The sequence below is a fragment of the Cryptomeria japonica genome, chromosome 4 (genome assembly GCF_030272615.1).
Source record: "Cryptomeria japonica chromosome 4, Sugi_1.0, whole genome shotgun sequence".
Classification (NCBI taxonomy): Eukaryota; Viridiplantae; Streptophyta; class Pinopsida; order Cupressales; family Cupressaceae; genus Cryptomeria; species Cryptomeria japonica.
Window position 1 is genome coordinate 670,743,619 of NC_081408.1, and position 26,013 is coordinate 670,769,631.

General features: G+C 36.2%; 1 protein-coding gene across 1 annotated transcript in view; it reads left to right on the forward strand.

Moving 5' to 3' along the window:
- LOC131042702 (uncharacterized) overlaps positions 1-11,727 on the forward strand; it is a 31,033-nt gene extending 19,306 nt beyond the window's left edge. The window contains exons 5-7 of the mRNA XM_057976028.2: positions 10,997-11,051; positions 11,229-11,271; positions 11,354-11,727. Of these exons, the coding sequence (XP_057832011.1) occupies positions 10,997-11,051; positions 11,229-11,271; positions 11,354-11,431 (176 nt within the window). The 3' untranslated portion in view covers positions 11,432-11,727. The remainder of the gene's footprint in view (positions 1-10,996; positions 11,052-11,228; positions 11,272-11,353) is intronic.
- Positions 11,728-26,013: the final 14,286 nt, after the last annotated feature.

Here is a 26,013-nt window from a genome sequence, read left to right on the forward strand (position 1 = left end):
TGTTTTAAAGGATATGACTTAGTGCTGTGTCGTGCTTTCAAAAATAGTCAGCAAAATTGTTTTCTTGAGCAGGTCAAGTGGGTATTGAAATCGTTTTGGCAAAACATGATAAGGAGCGACGCTTTTTTTATTAATGATTGGTGGCTGTGCGGAGAGATGGCATTTATGATTTATTTCTGCTGTTTTTTTATTTCAAAAAGATCGTGGAGTTTAATAAATGCAGTGGTTTTTGTGAAGTTTGAAGTATTGGCTGGTGTGAAAGATGTGTGGGAGTGCTGGATGGTTTTTGGATATTCACGTCTTTATGGGTGTTGAAATTTTTTTTCTGTGTTGTGTTGAACATGATGGTTGGGTTGTATGATGCTAACGTGGCTGTAGTTTTGTGTTCGTTCCTTTAATGGGGAGTCGTTTTTCATTTTAACTTACAACAGTAATTTAAAAAAAAAAAACAAAAACGCAAGGGCCAGAGTGCACGATTGGAGATGCCTTCATAGACAACAAAAGAAAAAAACGAAGTGCTTTATTTGTTTTGGCAGGGAAGCACAATAAGTCTTTTTTTTGAAAATATTCTTTTTGGATTATTTTGGAGACATTGGCAGACATTTCAGAGAGTTATTGGCTTTTGGATACTATCATGGGAATTAAGTGTGTTTTGATCTCTTTTAAAAATATAAAAATGTCTTAGTTGGGATGGTTTTTGTTTTTGCTTTTTGATGAAATGGATAATAGATATGATGGTTGGCTTAAAATGGGAGTATCTACATAATTCTTTGTGTTTTACTTTTGCAATTTGTTGTTAAGAATTTGAAATTTGATTCCCCCCCCCCTCTCAACATTTCCTATGTGCTTCTCAATGTCTCTTAGAATGTGAGCATACTTAATGTCTCTTGGATTTGATGTCTGGAATTGTGTGGTGACTGGCTATAAAATTCCTCAAAACCTACCATCCACTGCCGATGAAAAGAAAGCGTTTGAAAGCAATGCGAAGGCTATGAATGCTATACTGTGTGGATTGCCATAATCTGAATTTGTTAGAGTCATGCACTGTGATACTACACAGGCTATGTGGGATAAACTCAAGAATGCTTATGAAGGAGATGAAAAGGTGAAGAAAGCCAAACTTCAGAATTATAGGATGCAATTTGAAAGTCTGAAAATGAAAGAAGATGAGAATGTTGCAACCTATTTTCTAAGAGTAGATGAAATAGCAAATTCTCTGAAGGGTCTTGGTGAGAAAGTTGATGATAGTTTGGTTATTCAAAAAATCTTAAGGTCTTTACCTTTAAGATCTGATGCAAAGATCTCAGCCATAGAGGAGATGGTTGATCTCGATAAACTGCCCATCGACAAGCTCCATGGTATATTGACTGCATATGAGATGAGAACAAACACAAAATCTTCAAAAAGGGAGACCGCTTTCAAAGCTTCAAAGAAAGGCAAACAAAAAGAGCAAGTTTCAAGTGACAGTTCAGATGATGATTCAGACTAAGAAGAAGTTTTGTTCATGAAAAGGGTGAAGAAGGAATTCAACAAACAAAAGAAGATGCCTCTTAAATGCTTTAACTGTTGAATGGTTGGACATTTTGCAGCCAAATGTCTGTATGAGAATAATGAAGACAACAACTATGAAAAGAAGCCTAAGTTTAACAAAAAGTTCAGAGGAAAGGACAAAAAGACATGGAAATCCAAAAAGAGTCTATATTCAAAGGAGGAAAGTGATTCATCTGAAGGAAGTGATGAAGAATCTCAAAGTGATGAGATTTTGTTTATGGCTCTCGAAGAAACTCACATTGAAAATCAAGAAGATGAAGATGTTTTTGATGAAGAAGATGGAGAAGTGGATTTTGAACAAGAATTGTTGAGTGCTCTCAGTGAGATTAAAAGTCTTAAGAAGAAAATTCTAGATTTGAAGCTGCTGCTCAAAGAAGAAATTGAAAAAAAAAACCAGAAAATCACAAGCTCTAGATGATGCCAACAAGCTCATAGATGACCTGAAAATTCAGTTTGAAGAAGCTAAGAAGGTTCAAGAGGATCTGAAAAATCAGATTAGGTTAAAGGAAGAAACTTGAGATAGATTGGAGGCTGAAATTGTCCTCTCAGGAAGTTAGACAAATCATCAACATTGCTGAACCAGGAAGAGATAAATTAGAAAAGTCACTGTCTTTGGATGATCTTTGAGCTTCTCAAAAATAGTCTTCAGATAAATGTGGAGTCGGCCTTGTAGAAGGTCAAAGCTCTAAGACTTCAAAGGAAGAACAATAAACTCCTAATGGTGATAGTTCAAAGTTTTCTTCAACAAAAATCAGAAGCAATGGTTTCAAATAGCCTTTCAGTACTAGACAAACACTTTTAACCAAGTTTAATCATTCTTTCTTTCATGGTTACTGTTATGCTTGTAATTACTTTGGGAACAAGGCAATAAATGGTAGAATGCCCTTTAGAAATGATTTCAGATGTGTGAATCAGAACACCTTTGCCCCTTTGAGGAGTTATAATTATGTTTTTTACAAATGTAATAACATTGGATATAGTGCAAGGTTTTGTAAGAATGAAAGTGCAGATTTTTCAAAGAAAGATTCTAAGAACAATGCTAAGGAAACCAAAGTGTGGAGAAAGAAGGAGAAAGAAGCTGAAACAAAGTCTTTGATTGTGCAAACAACTCTTCTTTCACAAAATGAGAGAGATATTTGGTATGTGGATAGTGGCTGCTCCATGCACATGATTGAAGATGAGAGTAAGTTCTTCACTCTCAAGAAATCCAATGATGGCAAGGTAAGATTTGGTGGAAATTCATCTGCAAGGGTAGCTGGAAAAGGTACTCTTATGTTGAATGATGGAAACAATAAAGTTGAAAAAGTGCTGTTTGTTGAAGGCTTAAAACACAATTTTCTCAGTGCTAGTTAGTTATGTGATCAGGGACATAGTTTAACTTTCAGTTTTGATTGTTGCAAAATTAGTAAAGATGGTGTTCATATTGCTGATGCAAGTAGGGCAGCAAACAACTTATATATTCTTGATGATGTTAAGAGTGAAACTTGTTGTTTGAGTTTACTTGATGAATTTTGGTTGTGGCACAAAAGATTTGGTCATTTAAATTTTGATAATCTTATTCAGATCAGCAAGAAGGGAGTTGTTAGAGACTTGCCTAAACTCACTAAACCATTTGACATTGTTTGCAAGGATTGTCAATTGGGCAAACAAACTCGTAGGAATTTCAAATCAAATGATTACTCAAGCACAATGACTTTAGAGCTGATACACTGATTTGTGTGGATCTACAAGAACAACAAGTATGCAAGGTGAGAGATATTTTATGCTTTTAATTGATGAATACTCACGTATGACTTGGGTGGCTTTTTTGAAGGAAAAATCAGAAGCATTAGAGAAGTTCAAAGCTTTTAAAGCTTTGGTTGAAAATGAGAAGAATCTGAAAATTAAGTGCCTATGATCAGACAATGGAGGTGAATTTATCTCAAATGATTTTGTGAGCTTTTGTGAAAAGTTTGGTATCAAAAGACAATATTTGGCTTCTAGGACACCTCAAAAAAATGGGGTGGTTGAGATGAAGAATAGATCCGTTCAAGAGATGGCAAGAAGCATGATGAATGAATCCAAGGTAAGTGATTGTTTTTGGAAGGAGGCAGTTCATACAACTGTCTACATTCAGAATAGAGGTTTGATTCGAGCTAAGCACAACAAGTCACTATGTGAATTGTGGAATGGTAAGACAACATCTGTTAAGCATTTTAAAATCTTTGGTAGCCCTTGTTACATTAGGAGAGATAAGGATAACTTGGGCAAATTGGATCCTAGAGCTAATGGGGGTATCTTTCTAAGATATTCTTCAAAAAGTAAAGCATATAAATGTTCTAACAAGAGATTACACAAGATAGTTGAGAGTGCTAATGCAAAAATTCATGAGATTGCTAACACTTCTGAGAAATTGCAAAGTTGTGATGATGATTTATGGAATGAAGGAGTTGAAAGTGCTGATTAGTCAACTTCTACTAGTGTGCAAGTTGGGACAGCAAGTAACAATGCTGGAAATACCCCTGAAAACAATCAAAATGAAGGTGCTGGTATACGTTTTGAGGATGGAACAACAGATAATCAGTTTAGTAAAGCAGATGCATCAATTGGTCCTACACCTTCACATGATGGAAATTGATCTACAATCAAAATTTCTTTTAAACTACTTCAAGGTTTGTTAAAAAGAACCATCCTATCAATCAAATCTTACAAAAGGATACCTAGAGCAACAAGGAGGAAAGTAAACTATTATGAAGATGATGATATTTTATTGCTCTCTATGATTGAACCTAAAACTTTTGAAGGAACAAAAGACAAATTTTGGGTTGCAACTATGAAAGAAGAGTTAGATTAGATCCAAAAGAGTGAAACTTGGGAACTTGTCCCAAGGCCCAAGGACAAGAACGTGATTGACACAAAGTGGGTCTTCAAGAACAAGTTGAATGAGCATGGCCAAGTGGTGAGAAACAAGGCAAAGTTAGTGTGTAAAGGTTATGCTTATTAGGTTGAAGGTATTGATATTGATAAAACCTTTGCACCTGTTGCTCATTTAGAGGCAATTAGAATGTTTTTAGCTGTTGCATCCTTTAAAGGTTTTAAAGTTTTTCAAATGAATGTTAAATCTGCCTTCTTGAATGGACATTTGAATGAAGAAGTTTATGTTGAACAACCTGATGGGTTTGTGTTATCAGCAAATCAAGATTATATATGCAAGTTGAAGAAGGCTCTTTATGGGTTCAAACAAGCACCACGTGCTTGGTATGACAGACTGGATTGTTATTTGCAGCAGCAGGGGATTCAAAAGAGGCATAGCAGACAACAACTTGTATGTTAAAGGGAAGGTAAACATATGATGATCATATTTGTTTATGTTGATGATCTAATTTTTGGTAGTGACTGTGAATAGATGTGTAAAGTCTTTGCTACCAACATGAAGATCGAGTTTGAAATGTAATGTTGGGAGAGCTATCTTTCATCCTTGGGCTACAAATTTATCAATCTAAGGCAAGTATTTTTATTTTCCAAATTAAATACATTAGAGAGATGTTGAAGAGGTCTAAAATGGAAGAATGTACTCTTGTTAGCACTCCTATGGTGATTGGTTGCAAATTTAGTAAGGATGACGAGTCCTCAGATGCTAATCAAACTCTTTACAGGTCTATGATAGGGAGTTTATTGTATGTTACAGCCACTAGACCTGATATAATGGAGGCTGTAGGATTTGTTGCTAGATTCTAGGTTGCCCCTAAGGAAACACATGTTCATGCAGTTAATTTTTTTTTTAAATATCGCAAAGGTACTATGGAGTATGGGCTTTGGTATCCCAGTGGAAATGATTTCTTACAACATATACAGATGCAGATTGGGGTGGCTCAGTTGATGATAGGAAGAGCACAAGTGGAGGTGCTTTCTTCCTTGGGAAGTGTTTGGTTTCATGGCATAGTAAAAAACAAGCATTTGTTTCTCTCTTTACAACTGAAGCAGAATACATTGCTGCAGTGTCTTGGTGCACACAGGTTCTTTGGATGAAGCAGACAGTGAAAGACATCAAGGTAGCTTTCAGTTAGCCTATTTCTATCTTTTGTGATAATGCAAGTGCCATTAGCATATCTAAAAATCTTGTTTTGTACTCTAGAACCAAGCATATTCCTATCAAGTATCACTTCTTGCGCGAACAAGCTAGTAATCAGTAAGTTAAGCTTGAATATGTTTCTACTATAGATCGGATTGCAGATGTGTTTACTAAGCCCTTGCTAAGAGATACATTTGAAAAGCTGAGACAAAAGTTAGGACTGATTTCACTCCATCATTGAAGAGTTGTATTGCTAAGGGGGAGTATCCATTGCACTATTTTATCCCCTTGTTTAGTATTTGTAGGGTTTATTGCAGATTTGTATCAACTTTTTGGTTACTTGCAGCTTTATATCAGTCATTGATGTCAAGGGGGAGCAGGATCTCAGGGGAAGAAGTGTTGTTTTCTTGGTTTCAATAAGTTGCAGTTGGAGATGGAGTTGCTATCAATGACAAAGGGGGAGTTTGTTGGATTATTTGTCATTGATGTCAAAGGCTTAATTGAGTTTGACTATGAGTTTTTGGTTGAGCTACTTGCCTTCTTGGGTGCTTGAGTTGCTTGCTTGGTTGTCAGCTTGAGCTAAGTTTGTGTCTACTTCAGCAGCTTGTGTGCTTGTCAACAAGTTAGCTGTTAAGTCAGATTTTGTGTCACATCATCACTTGAATATTAAAAGGGTCAATGTGCATTGGAATCGAATTAATTCCTTTGAGGTGCGATAATGATTTCAGACTTTATTAATTAGCAAAGGAGTTATATGCACACTCAAAACCTTTGCTAGGCATTAAATTATTTAGGAGGCTGTGCGTTTTTTCTTTATTGTTGACTATTCTTTTATAGTATGAGCGATTTATTTTTAGAAGCCATTTTAAAGGATATGACTTGGTGTTGAGTCACGCTTTCAAAAATAGTCGGCAAAATTGTTTTCTTGAGCAGGTTGAGTGGGTATTGAATTTGTTGTGGCAAAACACGATAAGGAGCTATGTTTTTTTAATTAATGATTTGTGTTTGTGCAGAGAGATGACAATTATAATTTATTTCTGCCGGTTTTTTTTTTTAATTTTATTTCAAAAAGATCATGGAGTGAGTTTAATAAATGCAGCAATTTTTGTGAAATTTGAAGTATTGGCTGGTGTGAAAGATGTGTTGGAGTGCTGGACGGTTTTTGGACATTCATGTCTTTATGGGTGTTGAATTTTTTCTGTGTTATGCGCTGAACACGATGGTTGGGTTGTATGATGCTATCGTGGCTGTAGTTTTGTGTTCGTTCCTTTAATGGGGAGTCGTTTTTCTTTGTAACTTACAGCTGTAATTTCAAAAACAATTAAAAAATATGCAAGGGCCAGAGTGAACGATTGGAGATGCCTTTGTAGACAACAAAAGAAAATATTGAAGTGCTTTATTTATTTTGGCAGGGAAGCACGATAAGTCTTTTTTTTGAAAATATTCCTTTTAGATCATTTTGGAGACATTGGCAGACATTTCAGAGAGTTCTTGGCTTCTGGATACTATCATGGGAATTAAGTGTGTTTTGATCTCTTTTAAAAATATAAAAATGTCTCAGTTGGGATGGTTTTTGTTTTTTCTTTTTGATGAAATGGATAATAGATATGATGGTTGGCTTAAAAATGGGAGTGTCTACATAATTTTTTTGGGTGCCTGTACGCAATGTGCTGTGTGGTGTCCCTGAAGAGAGGAAGAGTCGGGTCTTAGAAATTATGAAAAGTGAGATTCATCTCTTTGTGGTAGAAATAAAAAGGGTGATAATATTGCTGAAGCAGACGATGAAGAATATATAAAAAGAGTATGTTTTTAGAAATAAGGATGAACCAAATCATTCTTCGTGGTATTGTGGTCAAGGGAGTATAAACAAGATCTTCTTAAACATATGTTTTCGACCTTTAATCATGAAGGAGCAGTGAGATCTATATTTTCTGATTGCTGGTATTTTATTTCAGTCTTTCTGTTATAAAGTGGAGCAGCTGGGTATAAAAAGAAAAAAATCTGTGTGGAGAAGATATATTCAGTTTTAGTATTTCCTTGAAGTTTTGCATTTGAGATTTGTGCCTGAGTTTGCTGGAGTTGGTGCTTCAGTTGTTTTGTTTTGGGCTTTGAAGGGAGTTGGTGCTCTCTATAATCTGTTTAATCTCTTGTAATCTGGGCTGGAGCCCATTTGAGCTAATGAAAGTAATTTGATGCTGTGGTTTTTTACCCGAAAGGGTTTTCCATGTGAAATCTTGTGTCCTTGTCAAGATGGTTATCCTCTGTGTTTTACTTCTGCAATTTGTTTTTAAAAATTTGAAATTTTGATTCACCTCCTCTGCCTCTCCGACACCCCCTTCCTCCACCTCTCAGTATTTCCTGCGTGCTTCTCAATTACAGCATGAAAGGAACCCCTTCACAATACAAACAAGGGGAGTTATAGTTCAATTGTACCCAAAGATTAAGAATTACAAATGCTCTTAACTCTTGTGTCTGTGACTCTTTTTTTTGTACCTGTAATTGTTTTGGCCTCAGGCAAAACTGTCCTCTGTACCTTGCTGTTATCAGTGATGAGTTTATTTGCAGTGGAACTGGTACAACATGTTCTAGCCTGGTTGAAACTGGAATTATTTTTTGGCCCCTCATTGGTGTAGTTCCCTGGGTGTCTAGATTACCCAGTTAACTACTGTTTCTATTTCCACCTTTCTGGGATCTCTGAAACTCTGTTTTATTTTACTTTAGGGGAATTTTAAGTCTTGTCTTGGTGTTAGGAAGTCGTCTAGAATTAATCACTGTAGCTAAAGGTTAGCACTGGTCAAATTTGGAGACAAGGGTAATTATCCAGAGACATTCAATCCTCCATTAATCATGACAGGCGGATACTTTTGGCATTATATTGATTTTGGGGAATGTATGAAGATATGAATGCCTCAGCCTATGCTGTCCTCAGTTGTAGCAACTATCAACCAATCAAACAGTGGAAGCATCTTTGGTCTCTTTACACTTGTTCTAAAATCCAGACTTTCCTATGGCTTATGCTACATGGAAAAGTTCTACCTATGCATTATTTACGAAAAATGGGGATTTTAAGGACTAAACATCTTCCCTAATTGCAAACGTCCTTGGTGACTGCTTGCTTAATCTTTTCTTGGTTCTCTCCCAATTTATTTTAATTCTCCCTTATTACAGTTATTTGGTATGACTTACCCCTTGAATTCACACATTGCCTTATTAGGTGTACAGCCCACACACCCCTCATTTTCCTCATTTGTCTTTGTACAAATGTCTTCTTTCCCAGTGTGTTACATTACCCTTGGCTTTTTTATTGTCTTTTTTTCCCATGTCTGTATCTCTAGCTGATCAGGCATCAATTGGATTCTAACATCCACTTGCCTTTATTAATGCTTTGGCATCTCCATTCAATCTGAGCAGTGGATATGTATTCAACTCACATCATGTGACCTGTACAGCAGTTAATGGCAATAAATTTGACTTCATAAAGACATGAATTACTTTGGTGCATTGCCATTAACCCTATCAGGAGCAGATAATTTAAGAGGGCTTCAATACATGATGCAATATTTATTGTAGAAAATCAGAAGAAAGAAAGCACTGGAAAATTTCCCTTTTATGGGCAATTGGACTATGGTGGGCAAGAATTTTGATGACCTTGTTTATGAGGTCCATGTACAAGAATCCCTTTGTATGAGGTCACTAAGGGTAGTTTTCATCAAACTACAATAATTTATAGGTACAAATCAATTTTAGTTTTGAGTATTGCTTGATGGCATGGTTTGCTTGTACAGGTCGTTCAACCAAATTAGCTCACCTTGGGAACTGCTAAGTTTATTGCAATGAATAATTTCAAGATCTTTAGACTCCTTGGATAATCTGTAGAAGGAACCATGCCTTGTTAATGCAAATACCTAAACACTCCACACAAGTGTCTACAAGTTTATTTGAGAAGAAGACACAAAGTTTATGAAAGAAGTAGCTCTGGAAATGCAGAAATGTCGACAATTAGAAGATGGCTTCCGGTGCTACTCCCCTCAAGGGAGGACAAATCCATCAGAATTGATCATGAAGAGTGTTAATAATGTGATGACCAGAGAGATACAGACCTCAAGCCCAACAACAAGATGTCTATCAACTAAGAGGTCTTGCATATTTCAGGTAAGGGTCTCCTCTAGTATGCTATAAATATTTCAAAATTGCACCAAACACATTTTCCAGTACTTATGCCCAATCTATTTGCAATTGGATGGTACAAGGAGGACTTGTAATGAATTGCCAAAGATTTCTTTATAATGAGTGACTCCACCTCTCCATAAGTTCATCATTGATAAACTGATTGGGTACAAAGTAGCTAGTAATGATGCCTTTATATGTGAATGAGTACTTTTATCCACTTGATGTTGGGATTGCTTGCCACCAAAGTGAAATAAATATTTATTTTGATGTCAACAAAATGGACAAAGCTAAATCTATGTTTCTTGGGCATGGCAATGAAAAGAAAAGGTAATAAGTTTAGCGAAGAGGAGCATTGGTAATGTTTCAATTCTCCATCCCATCAATTTACTATGTAGAGGCTTGTTGCTGCTAAACTGCAGGGAAATATGATTAAGTAGTTTCTTCCACCAACACCAACTCCTTCCTATGCTTACTAAACAGAATTGTTGATCTCATTAGAATAATGTGTTTTAAGGATGCAGTTTTCAGAGTCAATTGGTGCAATGCCTTTGAGATCAGATTGTTTGAAGTGGTCCTTTAATCCCCAGATTTCATCTTTTTGCTGTACATATTGCGAAAAATACATTTATTCTCATACCATGATAGTATGGTTGACACAAAAAATTCACCATCACATTCTTCTTGCCATTTATGCTGCAATGCAGGAACTATGAACAAGAAACTAGCATGATCTCTGTCGAGCCTACCTACTAGCAAATATCAGTGTCAAAAAAAGTTTGTCTTTGGAGTTCATACACAAACTTGAGGAACATAATCAACAGTGAAAAGGCAACTTTCTGTGTGATATTCCATGGTTATTCTCATATTTGCACTGTTGTTAAATAACTTTGAAATAGAAAAAACTCAATCATGTATAAAACTTGTCACACATATAATGTGTTTAAAGAGTGTAGTGGCCATATTAATATATTTAATTGAAATTAATTCACTTTAAATGTTTGTGAATATTCTTAGAGTGCCGCTGGGGCTCACTCGATATTTCTTGCCTACAATGGTGATAGTGTCGATTCATTTATTATATTTTGGGAGTAAAGCACATCCGTTTCATTTGCCTCCCTCTTATATTTAGCATTTTTCATTTTGTTAGACATTGTGCTTGCCATAGATTAAAAGAACACGCAGTATAGAGGATCTTATGTTGATAGCACGTGCATGATGGTACAGGAACTGATGACATGCCAGCACACATAAAGTCTTCATTGTTTGGTTGCTCTCTTACGTAAGTAGCCATTAACCCAAAACTATTATGCAGAGAGCATCCTTTTCTTTATTATAGACTTCCCAGGTGTCTTTTTTGTCTGAATAATGGTTTTAGAATAAAGAATTGTTGTAGTTGCTCTGGGGAACTTTGAGTGAAGGTTACCTGTGCATTAAAGGATTTTGCCTTATTTTGCAGTATACCAATTAAAGATGGGCATCTTAACATGGGAACATGGCAGGTAAGTTGCAAATAAATGGATACTTTATGGTTTATGGTCTCATATGTTAAGACTAAAACTGCTTTTTTGAACTTATATGCAGGGAATTTGGCTTTGTGAGCACAGAGATCATGCTAGTTCCCGCTCTATTGTAGTTACAATGAATGGAATGCCTGCATGAATAATCAAGTCATTACTTATGGTTGAATTTGGTATAAATGATATCTTTATCAATAAACTTATAACGATCTTTCAATGTAAATTTTATATGGTAAATATGGAAGTTTTTTGGCTCTATCATTGTATTGCTTGGAGAACCAATACTTCGGAAGTTTTTAAGAAGCTTCCAAGTGTAATTTGATTGTTTGTCCTGGTGTCATGTTTATAGCCAATTTTCTTTTCCTTGAATCTGAAGAATTTATAAAACTGTAAACTGTTATATAACTGTTTTAAAATTCCTTCATTATTATAAGAAAATAGTGTTAATTGTTATATAACTTATATTATTAGCTATGAAATCTGAATTGTGGTATATTTGTTGCCTTTATACTACTGTTGCTGCTGTCACTGCTTCATCATTAATTTTATTACTATTATACTGCTGTCCCCCCCACTGTTCCCAAAACATAGATGCCAGACTGCTGTCCACCCGCCATCCCTAAAACATGCACTCCAGACTGCCATCCCCAAAAGTTCAAAACATATGCCCTTCCATCCTGCTGTACCCATCCTTCGAATGCCATGTAACATAGCTTATTTTTGAGATGTGTTTTTATTATTCTTATTTTATGGTTTACATTTGGGCAAACTATTCATTTTTAATTGATAGTGACTTCCAACATGTGTTTGGACCAACCGTGAAAGGCAACATGAATACTGTTTCAAAACAAGAAGCTATCCCTTGCTACCATCCACTCACGTTTCAAGATACCATTAGTTTCAAGGGTGGTTCTGCTCAGAAATTGAAAGCTCCCTGATTTTCAGGTCACTTGGATAGGGAATAGAAAGCCTTAACCAGTTGGCCTGCTTCCATTCCCTCTTGAGTTTGCCCGTCCTTTGAAGAAAAAACAGAAGTTTGATAGAGATTTTAAATTTTTAATTTGTCTGTTAGTTACATCCTTCTCTATGTGTAATTTTTTCATACCATGAATTTTTTTTTCCAATTGTGATATGTTTAGAAATAAGTGGAAAACTTGTTCAAAATTTATGAAGCATACTCTTAGTTTGGAAACCAAGTTTTGCATGGCTAATTCTGGATTTTTTTCATTGATTTTCTGTATTTGATTTCACGAAAGAGATTGATATTTGAAATTTAGACTAATTTTCTGCAGCTGAATAATTTGGGCATTCATTTCGTGTGGATCTTTAGCTATTTAGACCCGGAAACCTTATTGATTCCATTTGACAAAGTGAATAACAAGGGTGTTGAGTCAGATGTCTTTCATGGTTAATTACATTTGATGACTTTTTGATTATATCTATATCCTTCTCGAAACATTACTGTAATATCTCGTTTAATGTTTCTGAAACTGTACAAACCCTACGTCACAATTATAGAAGTTTGCATAAAGGGAATAGTACCAATATCAAACCCTAGTTCACTTTGTAGGGCTTTGCGCACAATTAAATCTAAATATAAAATCCTTCTTGCTTTTATGATGGATTGATCTAGAAATTGCATTTATTGCGTTTAATTCTTTAATCGGATATAATGTTCAGAACTTTGATTAGGAAAGACCGAATGTATCTTTCTCTAAATCTGCAATGATCTACTTAAATGGAATGCCTTTGAAATACCTTAAAACATGCTTGATATCCACCTTATAATGGCATGACTTGCTGTTGGTTGAAAGATATTTTAATTTAACCTAAAGTTAATCAAAATTACACAATACTGATCTCCCGTGAAATCATTTTTAAGAAATTGTGGGGTTTTGTTCTGCAATTCTAGACACAGGAGTTACATGCTTCAGTTAATTGAATTGTAGTTCCATGCTACACATGTAGAAAACAAATAATAAATGTTTTTTCTAGAGTCAAAACTCTTCAAATGCTTCTTCATTAATAAAGTTCAATCATAATTCATCTGTGAGCGAATTTCTGGAATTGATTGTGTGCGAGTTTTTGAATCAATGTTTCGGATCACACTTTGTGTTCCATTGTCGCACTCTGTTTTTGAATCTTCATTAATAAAGTTCAATTATATTTTATAATAATATTTAATCCTTGTTGGAATCACATTTTTTCTTGTGTTGAGGACTTATTATGTATATTGTGGAGTCTTTCAGGTAATGGCTACTTCAAATCATTTTCTTCTAAATGTTGAACTCTTTCAAGATCTTAAAATTGATGTTATTATTCTTGGTTGCATGTACAATGTTTAAATATATCTAATGTTTGCATTAATTTGTGGTGATTGCTAGAGAGCAAGCAATCTTGGGAAGGATGGACTATAATTCCCCTTTTAAATTAAAGACTGACCAAACAAGATACATAACAAGTCACTAATTCTAACAATGTCTATGGATTATGAGCACGATGAGGTATAGAAGATCCTTATATTCTACATACTTGATATGAATATCATCTTGTATTGGACCTTGTGGTTACCTTGCAATAATTTCTTTCTAAATGAAAGGAGGATGGAGGGGTTTATTAGTAGACCCAACCATGGTTCCATTGTGTGGCTTTTCTTCTTACGATGGTTGTTGGCTTCAAAAGGTCCTCCTTTCACTATTTTGATTATTAGAATTTATTGCCTTATTTGATATTTTATAGTAGTTATGCATCATATATAATATTTACCCCATCATATCTAACATAAGGTCAAATCCATCTCTCTCTCTCTCTCTCTCTCTCTCTCTCTCTCTCTCTCTCTCTCTCTCTCCATATTTGCTTCTACCTCAAATTCCAAAGGAGTTTTTGTTTCCACCTCCATAGATAGCTAGATAGATAAATAAAACAAGATATAAGAGAAATTCAATGATAGATATGCTTATAGATATGAAAGTGATTAATACAAGAGGAAATAGACTCCCCTTCAACACCTAAAAGTGAAGAACTTGCATGAGAGAAGTATGGAATCCTCCTGAAACATAGAGTAGCAACAATGGAGTTCCAAGAATAGAGTAATTAGGAGAGCCAAGAATGCTTCCAAAATTATTTTGAATGCTGAAGATTGTGTTCAAAAGGTGAGAAATCGTGTGAGAGATCAATTAGAGAGCCAAAATGAAGCTAGAAGGGCAAAATATGTAGATTGTTAGGTGAAAAAATGCGAGAGAGATCAATTAGAGAGCCAAAATGAAGCTAGAAGGGCAAAATATGTAGCCTGGAAGTGAAACTGATGTCAGTGTGTGCTATAGAGGGTGTTAAAAGCTTTGCCAAGTGCAAGCATAACACTCCAATGACCACCTTTAGATTGCATATTCGTAGGATGCTAGTGCAGTGCATAGACATCTTCGCAGCACACATGCATCCTCGAGTCAAATAGTTAGCATAGTCGAGAAAATAACAAAGGCGAGGTTGACATGGCAAGCCAAGCGGGCAAATAGATAAAAAGGTGAAGGGGTTCTCCAATCAACATAAAGCGAAGGCACTTATGTAGCATGAAATTGTTGTTGGCAATTGACACTCATCCGGTGGTTTCTGATGGTTCATTATTGGTTTAGGGTTGTCATTGATGGCAACGCTTCATGGAGATTCGATCCAGTAGCTTTTAATCTTCTTAACTGGAAGCAAATGTCAACCGATAGCCAATTAACCAGTATTTCAGGATGAACAGAGCAGTTTTGGGTTCAGAAGCTTTCCGGTGATTGTAGTGTATTGAATCGTGTTTGGGATGATTGGGCTGACATAGAGACATCATTTTATTATTGTTTTGGTGATTCACATTTATCTTTTTTTTATCCGGTCAAGCTGACATGTGACTCCATGTTACACTAGCAAACCGACATGGTAAATGACCTATTTTGTGATTGTGGATATATAAGATCGGTGTAGATGATCTTTTTGGTGAATGGTATGATTGTGTGCGAGTGAGTGGTGATCGAGAATCCATTTTGGCACAGTTTCATGTGCACATTTTTGATCCGGTAGCTAACTGAGACAGTGAATAGGTCAGAACAGAGCAGAACAACATAGGTGATCCAGTCAGTATATTTGGTACTTCATTGGAACTCATCCAAACATTATAGATGCTATTTTGGAGTTCATTTTACTGTAATTCATCATTGTAACTAATTAGTAAGCCAACGAACCTTTTGGGGTTGTAGCCCTTATTGTATTTGAGCAGTGAGCTCTAGGCAATGTGCCTAAATGCCCATGCATTCCCATTTTGTAATATTATTTTGCTACCGGCCATAGTGGAATAATATTGTGGGTTCAAATTCCACCATAGTTTTTCCCATTTGGGTTTCCATGTAAAAATCCAGTGTTATGATTTTGTGGTTGATTGTTTTAAGTTTTTGCATTTCAGTTTCAAGTGTATGCTTCCGGTGGTTTAAAGTTAAGTTTGAAAATATGCTAAATGGTAGATCACTGATTCACCCAACCCTCTTAGTGGTCCCTGATTCCAACATTTGGTATCAAATTCTAGTTCCTCTGAGAAAGCTTAACTGCTTGAGGAAGATCCGGGAGATTGAATCAATGGATTCCGATTTTCAGAGACAACTCAATGTGACACTTAAAGATCTTGATGCAACAAGAAATGAGATAAGTTCTTTGAAGAAAAACCTGAATGTTGCCGATGATTTCATTAATGACTTGAAGGATCAAGTGAGCACTTCAAGAGATAAGAGGAAAGAATTGATGGACAAGATGAAGGAGAAAGAAGATCAGATCATGGAAAATTAGAGCAAAGTTGATGAAGTTGACAAGTTTGAGAGAGAAAATGTTGCATTGAAGTATGAGATGCAATCCATTGTGATGAGGTTGACTAAGGAGATTGGGGACCAGAAGAAGAATGAAGAGAATTTGGCACAATCATTGAAGGAAAGAGCTGATGAATGCTTCAGGCTTACCTATGAGAATGATCAATTGAAGCCTGAGTTGACACAATCAAGGAATAATGGTGAAGAACTTGAAAGACAGATTCCTACCTTAAGAGATGAACTTGCTATTGCTAATGATTACAAAGATAAATTCAAAGCTAGTTCAGCAAGGCTTGATGAGATGCTGGAAAGTCAGAGACATGGAAAGGACATGCGAGGACTTGGATTTGAGAAAGGTGAATCCTTTGGACCTGGACAAGGAAATGCAAAACCTGATCAGAAGAAGAGTAAGAATCCTCTGGTAAGACAACTTAATGCTCATAAATTCAATGGTAGATGCTTTACTTGCAATAAATTCGGTCATATGGTGAATCCATACAGAAGTAGACCGAATAATGGAATGAACAACATGAATAATGCTCCTACCTTAAACAGTCAGTGTTTTATATGCAATAATTTTGGTCACAAGTCAAATATGTGTAGAGCAGTAATGAATAACTTCCAAAATAAGAGATGCTATACTTGTGGGATGTTTGGACATATATCTAACCAATGTAGGATGAGACCAAATCAAATGAACTTCAAACTATGTAGAGAAATGTTGTTTGCCGTGCATGCAACAAAAGTGATCACATTGCTAAGTATTGCAAAAGCAAGAATAGTGCTCTAGTAGACAAGAACAATTCAGATGAGAAGAGAAAGATGAAGGTAGAAGAGATCATAGACAAACATGAGAAGATGTGGGTCATAAAAGATGAATCTAAAGCAAAAAATGGATCTGCACTTGAATCCGATGCAAGATCTTCATCTAGTAACTAGGGCTTTATGCCTTAGGGGGAACATTTCATGTAGATTTTAAGAACCCCCTCTTCGATGATATGCAATCGATTCAGGAAGGTTGTAGAAGGATTAGATTGTATATAGAGATGTTATCCGGAAGTTTCAGAGAAGATTTGGTGCTCTAGTAAGCGACTCCATGAAAATCATGGTAATCACTTGCAACTTTTATTGCAATGAAGAATTAGGTTTTTGAAGGATAAAAAGGCATTTCAAAGCTCCATTTGTCACAATGCAATCAAGAGAGCTATGCAAAGAAGAAGAGAAAAGTGATTTGGCTATTTCAACAGTGATTATGACTTTAAAGTGAATTCTAGCGCTTGGTTGTGAATCAAGGTATTTATTTGTTCCAGACTATCAATTTCTGCAAACCCTAAGTTCGAAATGGCTTTAGCTTCTGGTATTGCTACCCCATTGGTCATGGATATTAAGGATAGGGCCAGACCTATATTCAAGAAACATTGTTTCAAATCGGTTGAAGACAATGCAAAAGGTGCATTTTCTTCGGTACCCTATGACGTCCTTCATAATGAAGATATTAGGGCATACATCCATTGTGATCTTGAGGAGAGTTGGTGAACTCCAGAACCTGATTGCCCCCCAGTTGGACACCATGATAAGAAATAAGGTAGACTGCATGAAGGCGATGACACAACCTGTGTCAGCTGATCTGAGGGGAGTAGAGATTCATGCCTACCAGTGTATTAAGTGCATTTATTACTATTTTGGATGACTTGAAGAGCGAGTGGGATACTCACCTAGGATACTTGAAGACCATTTTTGCTGACATCTTCAAGTATTTGTAAAATATCCGACAATTATCTCTGTATATAAGTTTTGGACTGCACCCATCTTTGGCATTGTTGTCAAAGGGGGAGGGAAACGGTAAAAAATGTACAATATAGAAGAGTGGGATTCTTTGTCTAAGGGGAAGCCTTAGAATTTTTTTTGATCTAGTGTACAATGCTCAACACTTAGCCATTTTTCATGAGTGTTGTCATCAATGCCAAAGAGGGAGATTGTTGGCAATTAACACTCATCTGGTGGTTTTTGATGGTTCATTATTGGTTTAGGGTTGTTATTGATGGAAAATCTTCATGGAGGTTTGATCCAGTAGCCTTAATTCTTCTTAATCGGAAGTGGATGTCAACCGGTAGCTAGTTAACCGGTATTTCAGGATGAATAGAGCAATTGGGGTCCGGAAGCTTTCTGGTGATTGCAGTGTATTGAATCATATTTAGGATGATTGGGTAGACATAGAGACATCATTTCATTATTGTTTTGGTGATCCACATTTATCTATTGTGATCCGATCAAGCCGACATGTGACTCCACGTTACAGTAGTGGGCCGACATGGTAAATGAACTATTTTGTGATTGTGGATCTAGATAAGTCCGGTGAGATGATCTTTTTGGTGAATGGTATGATTGTATGTAAGCGAGTGGTGATCGAGAATATGTTTTGGCACAATTTCACATGCACATTCTTGATCCGATAGCTGATTGAGACAATGAACATGGTAGAACAACAGAGGTGATCCAGTCAGTATATTTGGAACTTAACGAGAACTCATCCAAACATTATAGATGTTATTTTGGAGTTCATTTTGTTGTAATTCATCATTGTAACTAATCAGTAAGATAGTGATATTTCTGGGGTTGTAGCCCTTATTGTATTTGAGTAGTGATCTCTAGGCAGTGTGCCTGAATACTTGTGCATTCCCATTTTGTAATATTGTTTTGCTACTGGTCATAGTGGAATAATATTGTGGGTTCAAATCCCGCCGTGGTTTTTCCCATTTGGGTTTCCACTTAAAAATCCAGTGTTATGATTTTGTGGTTGATTGTTTTAAGTTTCTGCATTTTAGTTTCAAGTGTATGCTTCCAGTGGTTTAAAGTTAAGTTTGAAAATCTGCTAACTAGTAGATCACTGATTCACCCCCCTCTTAGTGATCCCTGATTCCAAGAATTGCATGGGGTGCAATCTACGACATTACATTTTATCCTCACTTTAGTGAGCACATCATTATCATGAGATGTGAACTAAAGTAGAAAAGTTTAAAAAGTTTAACAAGATACGAAGGGGAAGTAGAATCCTCTAATCGCATGGAGTTGTCCCTAGGAAAGAGATTTGGACCTTCGTGAGATACTGCTAAGCTATTTCATCAATCGTGTGAGTTGCAGACAAACATGTTAGGCTAAAAAGCAAAAAAAATGATACAAAAATGATATGATCAAACACAAATATAGAAAAATAGTGATCAATGAGATAAAAAGATTTCATCAAATATGGTTAGCAAATTGTGTTATGCTAGATAGCCATATGGTAGGGTGACTGTAGATTGATTAGATAGTGGTTTGGCCCACACAAAGGCGATAAAATAAAATCAAGTGGTTTGATTGCCACAAAGATGATGAGATAAAATGAGATAGTGGTTTGGTCCCCACGAAGGGGTCGAATACAAGATATGATTTGAGATCATTAGATAAATAGATATTGAGATAAAAAGATGCTAATACAAATATGTAGAAATGCAGAGATGATAATATGTAGAAATGCAGAGACGATAGCCCCCCTTTAGAATGGTATGCGTTAGACACATGTCATTCTAAGGAGAAGAGATGCTGTGTTACTTCAACATAATGAGATTTTTCAATAGAATTCTACCTTGTAACAGATGACAAATGATACCCACAACATCAATAAAATACGAGACAAGAGAATCAAATAGTTCGGCATTAGAAGAACTCACAGTAGTGAAATTAAATAGTGTATGGTTGCGTATGAGTTACTCATCATGGTCTTGAAGTTTGCAGATTTGAGGAAGGCACATCAAAAGAAAGATAAAATAAAACTTCAGGTCAACATGGAAGAGAACCTAATTGCTCCCAATTCTTTGCATCATCCTTGAATGTTGAAAATCAAGACACGAAAAATAAAAGGAAGATTAACAAACAAAGGAAGGTTGTGAAAAAAATACCTTGTTTCCAAGGACCTACAAAGTGACTTGGGTCATGCAAGAGAGCATAAACACAAAGATAGTCATCACCCCCTATTTTCAAGTACCTATAGAGTAACTTGGTTCCTTCATAGGGGCACAAAACATATAAAGCAAGCACATGGGAGCATCGGAAGACACTTCCTAATCTACAAGACACAAAGGGTACTATCGTAAAAGTCACCCACTATTAGGTCATCGTCCTCCCAATCTTGATCATATGGGGAGGGAGGATGAGACCGAAGAGGAACAACCACAAGGGTAGCCCCTATGCACTTCACCAGTAGAAAGAGCTAAGGATGGTGTGAAGTGAAAGTCAATGATTGTGTGAAGATCGTCCCCCATCCTGGGGTGGGTGGGGTGTAGATAGAGAGGGGTGGCCAACTAATTAATTGGAGATTGAGGATCCCTATCCCTACCATTCCTCCCCACCCCTTATTAATCAGTACATTAATCATCCCACTATTTTAAGATAGAATAAGGGGTCAAACCGCCGACCTATAGAAGAGGGACACATTTTTTTTTTGGAGAAGGTGGGGCCTTCTCAACAACACAAATAAATGCATATTACATGCGTTGAAACAAAAACAAAAATAGAGGTTGCTAGAGTTGGCTTTTGATGATGAAACTCAAGAATGGGGCCATGCTCAAACTTTCACTTAGGTTTTCACAAAGGCAAAGGCTTCAATGAATTGTAGTGGGTTTAAATGACTAGAAAAACTTTGATGAAGATGAGGCTATGAAACAAACAAGGCTACACAAGACACAACCTGTGTATGCAACATTTCAATAGGTTGGGAAAATAGAGAGATATCGAGTAGGGAAGTGATCAGGGGTGGCTCTAAGGAGGGAGCAATGAAAACCTATGCCCTTTTAGGGTGAGGCTCATTGGCAGTCCTGGGAGTAGTAGCACAAAAGACAAAGAAAACCCAAAGGCAATAAGATCAATGAGAGTGGGAGCAGACATGGAAACTATAGGAGCAAGAGTGGACATTGACAAGTCACCCAAAACCTTCAAGGAGGCCTCATGTTCTTGCGGAATTTCTCACCGACGACACTTACACTCATGTGCAATCTGGTTCTGATATAAATGGGGACCAAGAAAATAAGTCTGAGAAGGCTCAACGACATCATGTTCCATGGGAGAGGCCTCTTGATTTGTTGCCAATAGAGGAGAATGCCTAACTGATGAGACAAGAGGTTCTATTGAAAGAGGTTCTATAGGTGTAACTACGAACACCCTTCCTCATTTTTATCTAAGAGAAGTTAGAGGAATGGGGGTACCCTCAGAGGCTGTGATGTAGAAGCCAAAGGTGATGAACAAGTTAGAGGTTAACACCTACCCTTATTGTATTGGGAAAGATGAGGGATATTTGTGATGATTAGAAGCTCGAAGGGAGGGTAGGCTGCAATCATCAACAATATGGGTGTCCTTCCTTTGCTTGCACTAAGTATAGACATAGGAACAAAAGAAACCATTGGGGGATGTGTAGTCCTAGGCAGACGAGGAGGTCTACCCTGAGGAACAAGTCTATCCTTATCCCCTACTAAAGAAGGGGCAAAAGACATAGCCTATTGTAGTACAAGAGTAGATAGGGAAGGAGGAGTGAAAATTGATGGAGAAGGAGATAGAGAGACCGCAAACTGAATTGATTTAGGAGCTAGCTCCCTCATTTTATACTTATAATAAGCTTTATATAGTAGGTCTCCATAGGAAAGAATAGGCCCAATTGGAGTAGGCCAAAAATTGATCTAACAAAAAGCCCCCACGAGCAACTAGTGACTGAAATATAATGTCCTAAATGACATGCAATATGCCCTCATGAGAGAAATTCAAGCACTTATTAATGAATAGGGGGATTGATTCCATGACAATCAACTAGGGAATACCTAGCTTAACTCAAAACATGTCTAGCTCAAGAATGACAACGAAGGTGCTTGACATTGCCTAGGGTTCCACAAGGATTGTCAAGGTAATGTTACCCAGAAGAGGAATAGACAATCCATCATGCTTGCAAAAAAAGGCACAACACTCGTCATATCTCACCCTATGTAAACCATTAATAAATAGAGCCTCCTCCATAATAACATCTACTCGACATGTGGCATCGATCATAACACCTGTAATAGTGTGACTATTTATCTCTAGCTAGGATGTATATGTGTAGTGTCATAAAATTGTGACCCTAGCAATTTTAACCACATTTGGGTTCCTCACCTTGGCGACAACATCTTCTTCCCCAACCAAGACCTCTTTCTGCATTTTCATCCCTTGACCCCTTCTTGTTTGAGCCTTGAAATAGCCTAAGGACCCTGTCCAGGCCCCAAGATAGGTCTCCCCGTCCCTATCTGCACTTTGGGATCCCAAATCTCCCCAATGTCGGCCTTTGGTGAGATGAATTAATCTTTTGAGGCATGTATAAAAGGGGAGTTGGTCCTCTCATTTGCAAATAAGCAATATATACATGAAATACATAAGAAGTGAACTTCAAGAGGAGGCCTTGATTGTCGTCATCAAGCATTCAAGTCTTCTTCATTCATCCATTGGAGCAATATTACAACATTCATTTGCAAGTATGTGTGTGTGTTAGGGTTTTGTCATGTTACATGCCATTTCGTGCAACACTTATGATTACATTTAAGAAGAAAAGCAATCATCATCAACAAATGGCAGATCTATAAGGTATTTATTTCCATTGTTTACATTCAAGCATTTGCAGTTACTTTCTTTCAAGGTTGATTCCTCAACTGGGGTTTGACTAAGGCAAACCCCTATCCACAACCTTTCTCCCCTTCTTTTCTATGTGTAGGTTGCAGGTGTGCAACTGTACTTTCGGATTTGGACTCCATTTGTAGAGGTGGAAAAACCCATTTCGTTTTGCTGATTGTTCAGAGGACCATGTACACTTTCACCATGGTCCCGACGACTTTTCTCCAAATTTGCAGGGCAAATTCTTATCAATCTAATTATCTCAGATCCAATGTTGCAGTGTGATCCCGAACCGGTAGCTCCTCATTTCACTCATTTTCTCTCTTTGTTTCACATAGTCAACAAGTCAACTTTCCTATTTACAAAAGAGGGCAAAACACATATCAACCCTTGCAATCCACTTAGAATTCACATCCTTTCCTTCCTTGGATTTGGATCTAGTGGATTCAAGCCTCTCTTTTGAATGTAAAGTTCCCCCCAAGTGAAAATCATCCTAGTGAATTCCTTTCTCTCTCCTAGGTGGGGAGTCACGAGGGTTCAATTTTCCACTTTACATTTTGGTGAACCCAATGTCTTACACATTGAATTTTAATTTCTCATTATTAGATCCAATTAATTGCAATTTTAATTTCAAATTTTCATTTCCAAGTTTGATTTATTTATAAATTTTAGAGGTTAATTGCATCAAAACCCTAATTTTTCATTTTGAGGAAATTAGGCTTGTGAAGTGCAAAATTTTAATTGATTGTTTCAGATCTGATTTCTATTTCAAAATTGCAATTCAAATCTATCTCTTTATTCTGAAAATTCAGTGGTTACATAATAAAAACCTATTTTTAAAGATTCTTCTATTTTCGACCTTTGACTGCAAATTTGACCGATCTAAAAATCTCCAAATTAGCTGTTTTTCTGGATTATGCAATAATATCATAATATCTATCATCCCTGAAAATTTTGAAAAAAGTTGGTCGGACCGTGTGCACTTTCTCCAAGGTCCTCGACTTTTTTCCCGAAATTTTGGGAGACAGAATTAATCGTATTTTTTTGCTCAAATCCAAGAAATTGACGCACTTTATCAATTTTAACACTTTCAAAAAGGTCTAACACAAATTCAAAATTCCTCAAATTCAAATCTTAAATTAATTTTCATAACAAGGTCCTAATTTTCGATCTTCTTTTCCAACAGATTCATATTTTAATTAAGAGACTTTCAATGACAATTAATAAATTAGATTTACTTGCTCTATCGCATATGATTACGTTGCTTTTTACATATATTTACTACAATCATGTGTTGGATAAGAGTTTCTTTCATTTCTTGTTGCTCCTCTTTATTCATAGGACTTGGTCATATTGTGTTGTTAGGATTTCCAAAGTCTTTTCTTTTCAAATAAACCTCAAAGATTTTATGTATCATTTATGTTGCATTATGATGATGTTGTTAACAAAATGCATTTCCTATGTTAATCACCTCAAAGCTTTTGTAGACCCTAAACCTAGCAATCCTAACCCTTGTACCTCTCCTAGGGTACCTTCTGTGGATGAGATGCGACCTAATGCTTTGACCAATGATCTTTTTAAAAGAAAGCAAATATTGGAAAGTAAAATGGGCCCATCTTTTTCTTCTACACATACCCTTGAGCAAGGGGGGCAAAATCAAAACATCAACATTCTTACATATTTAGATCCTCCTTATTCTCCTAAGACCTATCTTCAACATTAAAGTATATGTAGGGAGGATGATGTCCTGCATTTTATTCATGACCTTTCCCCTCGCATAGAAATAACTAAACATAAGCTTTTAGATGATGACGATATTCCTCCCCAATCTTCTAAAAAGGATAAGCTTGATAAAGGAAAAGAGATTGTCATTTCACATGATACTCCTTCATCTACAAATCCTTTTCTTCCTCCTTACACATCAGATTTCAAAGAAATTCATGATCTTGTTCCTCCATCTAGTCAATTGCAACATTCTTATAGTCGTGGCTTTTATATAATTACAGAACAAGGTTTTAAAGGACAAGGAATTGGGAAATTTGAGCATGGAATTCATGTCCCTATAAATCCTCCCACACAAACTACTACAAGAGGCCTAGGAAATGGTACACCTCTTTCTATGGATGAATTCCTTAGGCTCCAAAACTTTAAAAACCATCTTCAAAAACAACAAATCAAAAGAGCCTGTAAGACTGCTTCTTCTTCAAAGCATCCTTTTTGTTCATTTCACCAAACCCATGATCACAATGCTAACGATTTCCCCGATTTTTAAAAATCTATTCAAGATGGCATAACTAAAGGCAAAATTAGAGTTGTGGATAATGAAACTTCCTCTCCAAACAAACCCTCTCCTTTATGTCAAGATGACATTTACCATCCTAACAAATTAGCTGCAAGAATTTATTGTAGATTGAAATATGACAAGAACATTTCCTTTCTTCCTCAAAATAAAAACAAAAATCTTAAGTAGAAAGGTATTGGATATTGCATTTTTCATGATTCATATTCACATTCTCTTGGAAAATGCTATGCATTTAAGAAATTTGTTAAGCTACAATATGATCCTGCACAAATTTGTCTCACAACAGATCTCGCCGTATTTCTTGGTAAAAACATAATGCCTCAACACTTCTTTTCCCTTCATGTTGCTCTTCACCCTATGACAGAACTATCCTGTTTAACGAGAGCTCTTTATCATTTATGGTGGTATAGTTTCAATTTTACATACTTTGGAGCAGAAACATGAAGTCCATTTTCCTTCTTCTTTCTATACACATGTCTTTGTCTTTGTGCATTATTCATTATTAGATCTCCTTTCTTGCATTGAGTTATTCTTATGGTTTTCCACTTTGATTAGAAGGGAGTTTATTAAATAAGTAATGCACCTCTTCTCTTTCTTTCATTCTCTTGGAAAAAGTATCTTTTCTATGGTTGAGATTATTCTCAAACACGATATGTCTCCTTGCATGGAATGATCTCTCGAGAAGTACATATTCCTTCCTTTAGAGAATTTGTTCCATTAAGAAGGCATATCACTTGAAAATAAACACCATTGGAAAATGTGTACCCTTTTTCCCCTTGTCCTTCTTACTTGGGGGGTAAGGATTTTTTCTCCTATCCCTTTCTCTTTATCTCATCACTATTTTATTTAGGGCCTGCATTTTTCATATGTGCTTATCATATTTACAATGGTATGCTTTCATGATTAATCCACCTTGGAGAATATGTG